We start from the raw sequence: 15,190 nt of genomic DNA on the forward strand, positions 1-15,190 counted from the left end.
TAGTGTAATATGGGTTGCATACATAATATATTTTATACCGATTTAAAATGATTAAAATAAAACAAACAACTATACTTTATTAACTCAATGAAATAAAATCACTAACATCATCCAACTGTTCATAAAATAAACCTAAAGTAATCATTGAAACAGTATTTCCAACAAGAAATATGTCCTCAAAGTTGTCCAAAATTGTTGCCTTTCCTGAAACAATGTGATTTAGTACAATACACAATTATATGATTTTAACGTACTGTAAGTAACAACAGGAATATCTGAAAATAAATCAAATTCTGGGGTTTCATACACGTACAGCTCCACACATTTTAACTGCTGCAATATCTAAAAGAAAGATTTTATTTATATAAGTTTCTTAAAATTAGTTGCGTAATTTTACCCCTAATAAATAGTATAAATCAACAGGCTTTACGTAACAGTATTTATCGAACAGGTTTGTCAGATGTGTTCTTGGATTATCCAAAACGTGTGACATAACACACGACAACCACTGTCGAAAAATTACTGTGTTAAAACTACCATCCACCTTTACCCAAGGCATAATTTGAACCTTCTTCTTGTCCACAGGACTAAAACAATAATAATAGAATATGTTAACACATGTAGAACTAGCAAAACTTACTTAAGTTGAGACTCAAGAGTATCCTTTGCTTCAGTCAGGCAATCTTTGTTGTCTTCAATAAGTTTCTGATCTTCTGTCGTCAATTTGAAGGTGTCAATCACCCAGTGTTCCCTAAATTCATAATGCACAAACCTTAGAGTGCAAATACCTTTCTGCAATAACACGTTCTTCTTTACTAAAATCTGTATTAGTACTTCTAGAGGTTTATTTGGAGTGTTAGGAAACCGGTTCTAAAACATTTAAGGATAGTTACACAGAAAAAAAGTAGGAAAAGGTGTGTAATACTCGAAGGTCTGACGAAGAAGCTCCGCAAACTCCCACACTGTTTACAAACTCAACTATATCTTCCATGATCAGTAGGTCTTCAGACTCTATGTCGAATTCATGAATAATATGTGACCAGTGTTCGACTGGTTCGCTTATAGTTATATCCCTAAAAGAAGCTCGTTAACTTATGTCGTACATATTTAAGGAAGTTACTTTTGTAGTTGTTTCCAAATACTTCTGAGATTATCTTTATTGAAGTACTGATCAACCTCTGGACAATCCCTAAACTCGTCCAGATCATCAATCACTATGTCCAAAATTTGTGGGTATTGATTGATGAAGTGACTCTTGAGCTTGTCCTGAGTTTCTTCGTCGTTGTTCAGCAACGATGAAATGTGGGGAATCCGTCGGTTTTGAGTGCTTGTATCGTTATCCATCATTGCTATGAACATTAAACGTTAATTATACAACAAATTAATTCATAACCGAGTGTACCAGTCTTAATTTCGTCCAAAGTGGGAACCAGTTGTCTTTCATCTTCTCTGTGACTAACTTGCGGTACCTCAGGTGTCGCCATCCGGACAGAAAATTCCTCTCCGTCGTCTTTTTCAAAGAACTCCGGACTAGGACTTCTTCGTTCCAAATCGGCGGACATGCAATCAGTAACCCAAGACCGGAGTTTATCTATTGTTTCCGATTCGTCGTCCTGGGTTTCCACACCCAAGTCCACCGGGCTTTCGGCCCTTGAGTCATCCGGATTCACCTGGTCCGCTTTGGCTTGGGTATTGTCCTTTTCTTCGTCAGCGTCTGGTTTTTCCTCTTCCTGCGTTGGCTCTTTGCCCACCCTGAAAATTGTTCTAGTTTAAACCAAAGTTAACAAGCCACAATTAAATGAAGTACTGTTTTTGTTTCTCTTGTTCCTTCTGACTCTCCTGGATCGTCCTTTTAATCTTGATCTGATGTCGTTTGGCCAACTCTTCGATGACACTGTGATCCTGTATCGACGGATCTAAGATTTGCGAGTACTCGGGCATGTAAAACTCCAAATCGAACTTGTCCCAGAACGTGAACATCTCATTGTACCCCAACATTTGCCCGTATTTCTTAACCTCCAGTGAAGCTACAGAAAAGTCCGGATGTTGACGTCGTTTGACCGCATTTACGTATGTCTTGGCTGCCTCCAGTACTGCTGTCGTTGAAAACGTACAGGCTTGCATAAAAATATAATAGGATGATAAACGAAAGGGACTGTCCCAGTTTTTCTTCTTGCTTTTGGTCAGAGATGTGGGCTTTAATGTCACCAACTGTTGCAGTTTTAGCTCCTCAACTGCGAGATGAAGGATGTGCTCAGGGTACTTTTGGTAGGTGCGGAACAATTGGTACATCCAAGCTGGGTGATTCCCTTGACATCCTAAGTTACTATGTATGATACTTTTGGCAACATCTTTGATGACATCATCTTCAGTCAGAGCGTCAGAGTAGCCAGGACCTGGTTCGTCACAATACACGAAGTTGTCTTCGTTTTCTTCCAGGCCACTTATGGTATAATACTCGAAGTTAGTGGTAGTACCTAATGAGCATAATTTTTAATAATATATACAATTAAAGTTTACAATAAATAAGTACCTAAGAGAAGATCGCGTACATCATCTAAATGCCTGGTCAGATAAGCCATGAGGAACATGTACAAAATCCGCACCTGCTTCTCCTTAATATTGGCCAGACCATGCTGGGCAATGTCGTAAATTGGGTGCTTGAAGTATCGCTCAACCGCCTTAATGCGCAGCAAATTCCTGTAACTGTTTTCAATGGACCTAAAGGCTGCATCGTCCTTGAACAAAATGTACATGCGCCTGCGCACTGCAGCCGAACACTTATTCCTGCTACGAGGTATGCATAGATGCAACACATCCCGTTGTACAGTGAACGGTATATAGTTTCGTTTGGGGTACTTTGGACAAAGAAGCAACAGTACAGCTTTATTGATGTACAGGAACTTGTCCTCACATTCGTCCCACTGCACTCTGGTACTGCCCAAGGTTTTCAACAGCATCGTGTCCAAAAGATCGTTGCCTCGGGACTTCGGTTTTTTGGGTACGACGTCGAATTTCTTGACGATTTTAGGACGCTTCTTCGACGTCTTGCTCACTGTCACCTGGTGCATCGTTACGTTGGGCGGGATCTTCTTCCTGCGTTGTCGTGCTTCGATGAACGTCGCTGAGCGCATTTGCGAGAACTGCACGACTTTGGTTTGTACCTGGAACACACATTTTATTTATGGCAATTGATCAATTTTATGACAGGGCAACGCACGTGGTCGTAACGTTCACGTTTTAAGAGAGTGAGCTCACTTCCGGCGTCCGCCTTTTTAGTACGGCTCATCCAGAACCAGTTACGAGCTATATGTGGCCACATAACTGAATCCAGGCCTCCTGCCCCTTTTCCATCTCCCGGTACTTCACCCTTGTCCAACAACGGTGCTGTTTCGTTGGTTTGTGGTTTGTTGGATTTTAATAGTTCCGGTTTTGCACTACAGAGATAATTATTATTAAGTTTTACTTCCTATTCTAGATTAAAAATGATATTATAGAACAAACCTGATGTCTAAATATACAACTTCCTTGCCACTAACAATGTTCCTACTGCCCAGCTTCGTGTTCATGCAAATCCTCCACAATTCGAACCAATATTGGTGCAAATCCTCCATGGTGTCAAAGGTGAACCTCAATTTCGGATACTCCTTGTCGCTTATCATGTTGTACCCTAAATCACTACTGGTAGTATCCAAAATCGATGCATTTTTGTTCAAATACACGAAGACCTGATCTTTTTCTTTTTGTTTTTGTGGCCCAAACTGAACCAAACCGATGAACGCCAAATTACAAATAATATTATAGATTCCGTACAAGTACTTCCTTTTGTGGAATAGTAGACTCTTAATATGATCTGGCAGGGATGTGATCAAGAAATGTCTTTTAACTGGATGCTGTAGCAGTTCCACCAATTGTTGGTCGTGGTAGGACACATTGTGGATCTTGACGAATAAGCTCAAAGGCAGTCTTAGCACCACGTCAGCTATTAAAGTCCACCCTGAAATGAATTTGTTTAAAAAATCTGTTTTTTCATTAAATTAAGGCAATTTACTTTCACCCCACCCTTTGTGCTTGGGCAGGGGATGGACGAAGCTCATCCAGCTGATTTCGTCCACGTACATGGGCGGCATGTCCACCAATTCCTGATCTGTGAGTTCAATTTTGTGTCTCTTGAACAACTCCTTAACACGTTCCTGACTTAATCGTTCTTTAGCCTTGGAGAAGCACAGTAAATAATGTAGGAATTCGTGCAAAATTTGCAGACGAATGAACTTGGGCCTAAAACAACAACACTGTAGGACAAAAACTTAAAATTAGAAACTTATTTTATTACCTATATCCATAGATTTGTCCCACCCTCGTATCGTGCTTGTAGGTGTTGGGTGGCAGGACGTTCTTCTCGCTGGCACTGTTGAACTGCTGGATACTCGCCTTGACGTCTTCGGAACTGAAAGCGCTAGCGGAGAGGGCCGGCTTCTTGGCCGGCGACGGTTTAACCCACGATTCATCAGCAGGTCTCTTCCTGTTGCTCGTCCCCATGAAAAATCTAAAAGAATAAAGATTTAAAACAACTAGTGACATTATTTTGGGACATTTTACTTGAGAGTAAACTGATCAATGCACGATTTGATCACCGGATGGTCACTCTCCACGTCCAGGTCACACAGAAAGGTTTGCCACTTGAGGACCCTGTCGTTGCTCATCGTCAGCTTGAAGATTTTTATGTAGCCCTCCTCTATCAACCTTTTGAAAATCCGATATACCGATTTCTTGTCAATTTTTTTATCATATCCTTCCTCCGCCTCGGTTTTTTCAATAATCTTCCCCATTTTCGGGGCGTCCTCCATGATCCTCTCCTTCTTGACGTGGCTCAAAACTAAATTGAGCCTGGACAACGAACGACTGGTGAAGGTTTCGCAGGGCACATAAACCGAATTCTCCAACCTGTATTCGGCTGGTGGCGTGGACAATTCCAACAAAATCCTCACCCCATCAGCATTAACATCGTCCGTAATTATTACAGGGTTTGGCCCCATGTAATTGAAGGCAGTCTTGGGGATGGAAGGAGGTTTCAACTGAGGTGTGGCCGTTAATTTTTTAGGCTCAACACTTACATCTTTCCTTGCCATTTCTACTATTATTTCGTTTAAGTTTTTCTTACTTTTTAGGCTCTCTTCTATACATTTTAAGTAAAATTCGGATTTGTTGCTGTTTAATTCATTCATCATTAGCTTAAGCAGGAGCATTTTAGTGGCTAAGTCCTTGTGTCTTAACTCAACATACTCATGTAATATATTCGCAGCTTTTACTAGTTCAAAAGGTTCAATTGGTTGTTCCTGTAAAATGTCGTTGAGTTTCGGCTTAAGTACTGACACGTACTGTTTGAAACTCAGCCTAATTGTGAATGTTTTGCCTTCGTTAACAAAGTGAGCGACGTAAGTACCTGGTGGTTGTCTCTCTAAGTCTTGTCTAAATGGCACCAGCCTCCTGATTTGAATTCCAGCAGGGAGATCTTTGATTGTTTTAAAGTCGTCTTCTATTTTTAGTCTGTCCAGCTCACGCTGTTCTAGGGTATAAATTTGATCCTTTGAGGCTTTTTGTAAGGCCAAAGCTTGCTTTGCTTTTAGTTTATCCAAAACTGATGCTTTCCTTGGGGGCAAAGGTGAAGGCTCCAGGTTCACAGTTACCTTATCATTTGAGAAACATTTCCCCACATACCTGTTTAAATAAAGTAAATCATTCATGGAACAATTAATAAAGAAATAAATATTTACTTGAGATAACGCTGTTTGCCACTGTCGTGCTTCTCCGTTACAATCAAGTCCAAGTGCATTAACTTTTTTAAAATAAGCCTCACACTATAAATATCCATTTCCAGGGAAGAAATAATGTCATTCAACAGAACCCCATCCTTCCCCTTACTAAGGCAAAACTTGTAAACCTCAAAGGTGGTGTCAGAATTGAATACTTTGTGTCCAATTGTATATTCCTCAACTGCAAACAGGGTAAGTTAAATTAGTTAATTATGGCTATTAACTAGGTAATTTGAACCTTGAGTTTCGTCGTCTGAATCGTCGGAATTGTTCCAGGTGGCTAGGATGTTCCTCCTCGGGTCCTTGAGCTCCAACACCCGGACGCACTTCTCCTTGTTCTTCGCCATGCAACGCCACTCTCTGACGCTGGCCTGGGGGTGCATCTCCCTATATTTGGCAAGCTGGAAAATGTGTTAATTAGCACAAGAATTAACGCAAATATTGAGTGATTACTTGGTCGGTTTTGACGTGTTCCCTGAACGCTTCGGATTTTATTACCCTGATAACAGACGGCATCATTTGTTTGGGGAACACTGACCTCACCTCGCTGTACTCGATTTTGCCGTTTGGCTTGCTCTTCAACAACCTGAACAGCTCCTCCATGATTTGTACCCGTTTCGTTTTACGCAAGTTGTAGAACCGCATCAGTTGCAGCAGACGTCCTAAAATCTAATCAGTTATTTGCACATAACATAATTTAAAGGTTTTTTACCATTTTTTAGTTGTTCAGAGTCTAAATTTTTGAATGTAAAGTTTTGCTTGCATATCATGTTGTTGTAGAACAGATTTTTTTGATAATGAAAAAGAGTTTTTGGGTCACTAATAATGGTAACAAGGGAGTTGTTGCCCCTTGTGCATTCTCCAGCATATCTGCTGCGCCCAATGCGTTCCAAAATAGCATACTCGACGTCTAAAAGTTCGCTTTGGGGATTTGCACCTTCATCAATTATGGAATTTTCTCGAGTTTTTTGATCTGCCACTATCACTAATTTATTGCCATACCTTAAAATTAGTAGTTGTAAATATTAATTACTTTAAAATGTTGTCGGAAATGTTTACGTCTTTACAGCCTGCTCCAGAGTTAATCCTCTAACAGTGTTGGTGATGTTCACCCTTTGAGAAAAAGTTTTGCATGAGCCCCGAACTGCCTCATTGGTTACCAACCCGTACGGATAAATGTCGTCGTTTTGGTCTCCAGTCTGAAACAGCCCCAGTTATAAACAACACAACAGAATTAACCAAAAACAACTAACCACTTCCACACATTGGGTGGAGTCAAAATCATACTGAAACTTGTCGCAAATCACCAATTCAGGCCTGGGTTCTGGCAGTTCATAAAACATTAAGTTACTGTTCACACATATCGTTGCCCAGATGTCGTTTTGGAGACTTTTGGTAAAGATTGTGTTATCAAAGGACACCATCAATCGCTTCCACAGTGCCTCTATGGTTATACCATCCAAACCTTCCAAAGCTATTTCATCTATTGTCTGTGAATGTAGGTCTTTTTTACTATAATCTTCATAGATTTTGTTTGCTTCTGCTTGCAGTAGCTCATAGTTATTCAAATGGTAAGTTAAAGTACCAGATGTTTCTGTCTTCGATTTAGGTTTGGGTGATTTACTTATAATATAGGTACGTTCAGGTTTAATAACTTTATACTTTTCATCAATTTTACTTAAGGTTTTTGTTATTTTTCTAAGCTTTTTCTTAAGGCTTAATTTTTGATTTTTATCTGTAGGTTTTCGTCGTTTTGGTGGTATTATATTTTTTACTGGAATGTATTTGCCCATTTTGCTATTTTTTTGCTTTAAACTGAACGAATTAATTCAAAACAATAGTAAAAGTTCCGTTCGAAAGTAAGTTACAAATTCATGTTAATGTTGAGGTAAAACTTAGGTTATATTTTATTTGTGAAGTCATTTGAACTATTTACTATTTGGGAAGGCTGTGAACTACTACAGGTAAAGTATTCATTTTATCTACCATTAAATTTAAATTTGAACTACAAGAGGGTTATGTTATTTTTAAATTTGAATAAAAATATTAAAGATTTAACAAAAAAATTTGCAAGAGTGCCTGGAGAAAATATATAAACAATATTAAAGGTTTGTCATAATATATATATTTACTTTGCTTGTTTCATTTTTGATTCAAATAATTATTGATATACAAGGTGTTTTTATATTTGAGAGCAGATAAAACACGTCCATTTATGAAAAAAGTCTGAATAAATTTTGTTTCTAACGTTTCTCCTGAAGAAAACCCAAAATTAATATATCAAAAATTGTTTTTTATTCACATTTCCGTGACTTGGTCCAATTGTGTTTAAATTTGGTATATATTACCCTAAAACACGTACCTAAAATTTACTACACTAGTAGTGTAGATTCTGGAGAGTTCCTCTTTTCCCGCTTTATTTTCTACAACACTGAACATTTTTTAAAACTACCATGTATATTCTTTGCACAATTTAATTTTGATTGAACCAGTGGTTTTTGAGATGTTTCTGTTTCTTTATTAGACGTACCCAAATTTTTACTACCTATTTTAAAAACATCTTGTATATTAAAAGTATAGGTAAGTGGAGGGCTCTGAGAGAATAAAATAATGTATTAAAACATGTTGTTAGACATATGTACTTATTTCATATATTTTGACACATTTACAAAGTCATCATTTGGTGTTGTAGTTCTGAGAGTCAAAAACACACATTCAAATCGTGTTTCCGACACATAGATTCGAGTAATACATATTTTCAACATTTATCTACAAAATAAATAGTATTGATAGATATTTTTTTGATTGTAAAATGATAATTGGTCAAGTTTTAGAGAGAATCTGAGATTTTTTTAGTTTTAGTACAAAAAACGTAACAAAAAACATTATTAAGATGGTTAGTAAAATTTTTGTCGCTGGACAACGCATATTAGAGACATTAAAAATACATTTAATTTTAGATAAATCGTTTTGTACTAAATATATCTTACATTTATAATTTTTTAAACCTAGATATATGTTTTTTTATTAAATTTACTATAAGATAAATCGTAAAAAATCACTCTTTCTTGAACAATTTTGTCAAGTATTTTTAAAATATAAAGTCAAACAAAATGTGTCGGGGTAAACGTGGTCCTTCCATTTGAGATTCGTGTGAGTTAAACGTAACTAACAGTAAGTGGTTTGGTTTCACTTTAATTTATACTTTAAAAATACCTTACATCACATTTTTTGTGCTATTAAATCATATCGCCAACAAAAATTAAACACAGTAAACTAGAAACATCAAACACCAAGAGAGACTCGACTATTAGGAACTTACTACATTGTACTTTTAAATACTGATTCAGATAAATTAATTCAAGATGCCCGATTGTTACACTAGAGAGAGAGAGCGTCGTGGTTTCATGAAATTTAGTATTTGATGCCTCTTTATTATCCCCAACGAACCAACACGACCGATTTTATGCGTGTGGACGTAAAAAAACATTACAATAAATTCGTATTCAAATTATAAACACGGCCAACAAATCTCTTCACCCAGGATAAACCTCTCAATAAAAACTTATATAATATATATGTATAATATAATAAATACCGAGAAAAACAACGAAAATATAAAAAATATAAGATATTAAAAATATATACATGAATTTATCGCTTATCGCTAAGAAAAATTATCACATATAATCCTAATCCTAATAATGATTATCTGTACCAATCAGAGGCTGTTCACATAGTCTCCGTGTACAGCCTCAACACCCGGTGTATCAGCTCGTACTGCTCCGCAGTTTGCACCATGCCTCCCCTATTCAGACGCAGGGAGCACAAAATCGCCAGCACATCCACGTTCCTGTTGTTGCGTAGCTGCTGTATCCCATTAAGGACGGCCAGAAAGCACCCCGTTCTACCAATCCCTGCACTGCAGTGCACTACTGCCGCAGGCATGCGCACGTGCTCCATCGACCTCTTTCGTTCCCAGGTACCACAACTTTTCACCACCTTTTGAGCCCTAAAACAATTAATTTATGTTATAAATTTATTGTCAGTTAAAGGAAGTGTAGTGTTACCTAGGAGGTTCCTGTTTCCCGTTCTCCTGCCCCCTTATCGTCTCACCCAACGCCACAACGTGTAAAGCCATCTTCAGTACTTGCTCAGGATCAGCCATCTTATGGTCAGGCCAACTGGCCAACCAGTAGTGCTGCACGTTCCTCACCTCCTCGGGCCTGTCCCGGTGCCTCAGCTCCAGATGCCTGATCACACACTCCCCCAGAAACTCTTTGCGTATGTACTTGATGCGATAGTTGCCGTAGGCGATCTCGTTCAGCTCCTCGAACTCCACGATCTCCTCGTCGAAGGCCTGCGTGTTGCGGCTCTCGAATATGAACTTGTCCTGGGCACGCAACGACCGCACTACGTAGTACGACTTCTCGCCCGACTTCGGGCCTTTGCCCAGCGGAAAATACAGTTCGCATTTGTTCTTCCCCTTTTCGATCAGCCCAGTCAGCATCACTATGCATCTACACTGCAACGAAACGTGGCAAATCAGTTTTGTTTGGGTACTACACGAGCGTTTTTAAAATTGGCGGTGCATTTGACCACCCATTTTAGAAACACCTAGTATTTAATGGGTGAACGTACGTTGACCATCCACACCATCTCCCAGAAATCCTGGCAGGTGTGGGCCATCGGTCCCTGGGTGGCAATATAGGCGGTTTCGGTGTAGTCGGGGCCCTTGATGTAGTTCGCGTGGATGTACGACTGCGGGCCTGGCAAGTGGACGCGGCTGTGCTCGTTGGGCAGGAAGCCGCGGTAGCGGTTGCGGCTCTGGCTGCCCGACACGTAGCACTTCTCCTGCAAGTTGAGCGGCACCTCCCAAAATTCCTGGTGCAATTTCGGCACCCTTGCCACCTATTCAAACAAATCAACGTTGTTAACATTAACATTAACCCACATTTATTTATTTTTAATATGATATGTATAATTTGACTTTGATAAGCAACAGATTATGTAAATATTGATTGAAAGTACGTGTATCTTTGTAGGAAGTTGAAATAGTAGGTCAATAACTTAAGTTAAAAGATAATAAATAACATTTTCCAGAACAATTGTCTTAAACATTTATAACTAATTTTACTTGAATGACTTTATAAACAAACAATTTAATGTTTTATTAAGATTGTTTTATGGTTATTAACATAAGACACTTATTTTAATCTAAATAACAACTTTTGCACAAAATATTTAATTTCATTTCTTTTACAGCTATATTTAGAAGTTTATTTAATATATCTCAAATTAGTTTTTAATTATAACAAACATTATAGTTCAATTTTAGAGGAAAATTTTGGTAGCAAGAAAGGGTATAATCTAGAACTTAAACATAATCCCTTAATTCCTAATAATCTGAAAACAATTTAATAACACTTCTGTGTATGTTAAAATAATATATTTTTAGTAATTTGCTGCTTAAACTTAAATGTTTTCTGAAAATTTTTGGATTATTTTAAAACATAAGACATTTTTGGAGAAGAATTTTATCAATAAAAAAGCTTATTTTGAAGAAAGAGTACAAAATCTTAGAATTGTTAATGATATTAGATATATTATTAGATTATCATATATCTAATAATCTAATAACATCTCTGTGTAAATTAAAATATGATATTTTTAGTAATTAACAGACATTTTGGTGCTGTAATTTGAATATTTTCTGAAAATATTTAAAGTATTTTAAAACGCAGACACACAAAGACTTTATTCAGTATTTGTTTACTTAATACACATTTTGGCTCATTTTTGGACAAGAATTTCGTCAACAAGAACTTTTGAATTCAAAATAATACAATTGATATTATTAATGTGATAATCTAATAATATTTATGTGTAAATAAAATAGGATATTTTTAGCAATTAACAAACGTTTTGTTGCTAAAACTTGAATGTTTTCCAGAAGTCCTTCAATTACTTTAAACTTTTGATTTATAAACATGATTTGTCATTCAAAGAAAGGTATTTGTTACATATTTGAATGATCTGTAACTTAAAAGGGTTTCTGTACGTTTACTCCTTAGAAAAATATTTACCTCACAAGCCTGCTTCAAGTCAGCAACACTCAAAACATTCCCTGCTGTCTGTAGATACTGTATATTCTGCAGGTGCATCTTAAAGTCCTCTGAGAGTAGCTGCGACGACTCCAAGTCGGGCTGCCTCGGATAGTAAGCCTTCCTGTACCCCTTGCAGTGTTTACTGGTACCCGTACACTCCTTCACCGTCCCATTCTGACAGAACCCACACGGCGGCACGTACAGGTTCTCGTTGCTCAGCGATTTCCGCCTCGACTTGCAGCTGCACTTCTTCTGCGAATTATGACACTTGCTCGTGCACATGTTGATCTTGCTGGGCACCGATTCGTAGATGACGCAGTTACCGCACGCCTCCTGGCTCTTGCGACGTTCCGCACTTTTCGGCAAGAAGTCCTTTCTGGCACAGCTGCAGCTCGAGCCGAAGCTGCTCAGGTTCAAGTTCGAAACGCTGCGGGCCGTGTTCAGTCTGGTGAGTGGCAGCGGTTTGGGATCCAATATGCTGGAGTTGGAGCCCAAGTCGATGGTCAGGCTGGCGTTGGAGCCGCGACGTTCCAGCAGACCTTTCGCCTTGATTTTGACCGGGGCGGCCGTCGGATTGTCGCCGAAATCGTGCAACGTCATGATCTCCGGCAACGTTTTGAGCGTCTGCGAGCCCGAGATGCTGTTGTTCGAGGCGAACTTCTTCAAGTTGGAGTTGACGGCCAGCGACGTTTTGGACGTGCCGTCGTCGTAGTCCGCCGACAGTTTGTGCTTGATCTGTTTCTTCGGCGTGTTGGGCATCGAGTACACGTCCCGCGACAGCTCCACCGTCGCCTCCTTCTGCGGCTCCGAGTCCAGGCTGACCGCCTTCAGTTTGCGCGACAGCGTCGGCGTTTTCGGCGAGTTGATCACCAACACGGGATTGTTGGCGTTCAGCGTCGACTGGTCGAGGGACAGGTCCAACGACGTCGGATAGTTGCGCTCCTTCTTCTGCGAGCCGCCCTCCTGCGCCTCCATCTTCGACACGACTGTGTGCCACCGACCGTTTTCGTTTGTTTGTTTATGTTTTTTGCTCGCACTCCATTCGGACCGTCGGACGGTGTTCGACGAGTGTGTGTGGGGCCCGCGTTATTTGGCCGCGGTGCTGGTACGCGCGACTCTCGTGTGCGCCGCGCGGCTGCACGTTCCGGCCATAACTATCGCGATTCCTCCTGCGCCCCCAACAAAACACTTGCGTCCGTGGTCGGGTGTTGTTTTTTTTTTATTTCGGTTTCGGTGGCGAGGACGGGTGACGTTGCAGCGTCCTGTTTTATCCGCACGCCCGGAACGACTCGCGATCAATAGCAGTGGCGTGGCAAAAAACTAGATGCTCTTTTAAATTCTACATTCAGTAGAAAATTATACTTAAAATGTTAATTGAAAACTTTAGTACTAAAATTTATATGACCTATTTTGTAATAAGAATTTTTTAAATTTTATATATCGTGCCTTGATAATTATAAGTGTAATCTTAGTTGCCTATCTACCAGGGGCTAAATTGTAAAATATTAAAACTTTAAATTTATTTACTATATTACTTAGATTATTAAAAATTATAATAACTAAAATTACACAATACTCAAATATAATTAATATTAATTGCAATACGAGACATATCACTGACATCTAAATAGCAACAGTTTGAATTAAATTGAATTTAATGGATTAATCTATTGATAATATATTATATAGTTGATAAAAAAACAAAAAAAGTCTGTATAACTTAGTAACTTTTATTTTGCAAGTGGATAAATCTCCAAAACTAACTAGAGTGGACACGTGTCTTAATTATTAAATTAAAGATTATATTTTAATGAATATTCAACAACTATTGATTGGTACATTGGTGATGAAATAACTTACAATCAGTACAAATTTATTATTTATTATTAATAATCGAAAATATGAAACAGTCACATGCGTCACTAAAACAATGGCAAATTTTCTATATTAAGATGTGACAATCCCGGAGTAGAGTAATGGTACTCTGTTAGTTTTGAGTAGTACTACTGTCATAAAATTAAATTTAGATATTCACCATCAGTAATTCGTATTATTTAAAATCAACATTTGTCGGAGTATTATTTACACAGATAGAACCTTTATTTATAGAATATTCCCTCAATCACCTTATTTGTGAAATTTTACAGATGTGTATAGAATATTCGGAGAATTTTCAAAATATATATACAAATATGACCTAGATTATCATATTTTGGAAATATTTAATTGGAATATTTTGTCAAAGTTATTTAATAAATGGCTGAATTTTATTTTTGTACTTTGGTGATGAAATAATTAATAATCACTATAAATCATTTATTTAAATTACTGCGTAAGTACAGTAATATGTGTTTCTGACAAAAAAAAGTTATATTTTGTATTAAGATACTATCCTTGAGCAGAGTAACGGTACTCTGATAGTATTAATTAGTACTACTCTCATAATCTTATATATAATTATTATTTGAAGTCTGTATTAGTAATTCATATTATTTTAAATCAACATTAGTCTGAATATTACTTACCCAGACATTACACTTTATTACACAGAATATTTTCTCGATCACCTAGTTGGTGACATTCTGTAGTTGCGTATAGAATATTCGGAGCATATTCGTAGTATATGTATACAAATATGCAATTCATATTTGTATACAGTTTTGTATCAAATATTTAATCAGAATACTCTGTCAATAACTGTTATATATTAATAAAAGTTTAATGAAGATTAATACGATTTTATTTTTGTACTTTGGTGATGAAATAACTGATCAATACAAATCATTTAAGTTCTGCATAAGGACAGCTACTTGTGTTAGTGACAAAAATGTTATGTTTTTGTTATTTTAAGATGTAACAATTACTGAGCAGAGTAATAGTACTCTGATAGTATTAATTAGTACTACTGTACTACTATAGTTGTAATGTACTATTATTCAAAATTAGAATGAGTAATTTATATTATTTAAAATTATTATTCTATAATTAAGAGTCTCAACATCTGAAAAAGAAGTTCTATGAACATTCCTTGAATATTTTTGTGCTTAGTTCCTTATCTCGTTCAGAAAATCCACTGTCACTAAAGTGTAAATAAGTAATAAAACCTTATATATTTATTATATTTGAAATTAATTTCAAATTCAATTAAATCAGATAGAATAATAAATACATTAAAATATAATTTGTAGGAATAAAAATTTCTGAAATTTTCTGGGTGAATCAGTATTAAATAATATAAAAAATCAATAAAACTAAGTCAATCAGATCAAA

General features: G+C 37.3%; 2 protein-coding genes across 2 annotated transcripts; both read right to left on the reverse strand.

Moving 5' to 3' along the window:
• Nucleotides 1–57: 57 nt before the first annotated feature.
• On the reverse strand, nt 58–7,753 carry LOC109603809 (general transcription factor 3C polypeptide 1). The gene is made up of 20 exons (XM_049968820.1): nt 7,067–7,753; nt 6,873–7,012; nt 6,526–6,815; nt 6,267–6,475; nt 6,052–6,214; nt 5,775–5,994; nt 4,600–5,718; nt 4,334–4,546; nt 4,052–4,278; nt 3,505–3,997; nt 3,221–3,437; nt 2,534–3,164; nt 1,808–2,477; nt 1,403–1,752; nt 1,121–1,349; nt 926–1,073; nt 641–870; nt 398–587; nt 255–342; nt 58–204 (listed from the first exon to the last, which is right to left on the reverse strand). The coding sequence occupies exons 1-20, from the start codon at nt 7,604–7,606 to the stop codon at nt 80–82; spliced, it is 6,492 nt and encodes a 2,163-aa protein (XP_049824777.1). The 5' UTR covers nt 7,607–7,753; the 3' UTR covers nt 58–79.
• Nucleotides 7,754–8,438: 685 nt separating this feature from the next.
• LOC109603827 (uncharacterized) lies at nt 8,439–13,176 on the reverse strand. Its single transcript, XM_020020336.2, has 4 exons — nt 11,900–13,176; nt 10,455–10,724; nt 9,884–10,338; nt 8,439–9,825 (listed from the first exon to the last, which is right to left on the reverse strand). Exons 1-4 carry the CDS (start codon nt 12,893–12,895, stop codon nt 9,546–9,548), a joined length of 2,001 nt encoding a protein of 666 aa, XP_019875895.2. The 5' UTR covers nt 12,896–13,176; the 3' UTR covers nt 8,439–9,545.
• Between the last annotated feature and the right edge of the window lie 2,014 nt (nt 13,177–15,190).

Source organism: Aethina tumida, chromosome 6, assembly GCF_024364675.1.
Source record: "Aethina tumida isolate Nest 87 chromosome 6, icAetTumi1.1, whole genome shotgun sequence".
NCBI lineage: Eukaryota > Metazoa > Arthropoda > Insecta > Coleoptera > Nitidulidae > Aethina > Aethina tumida.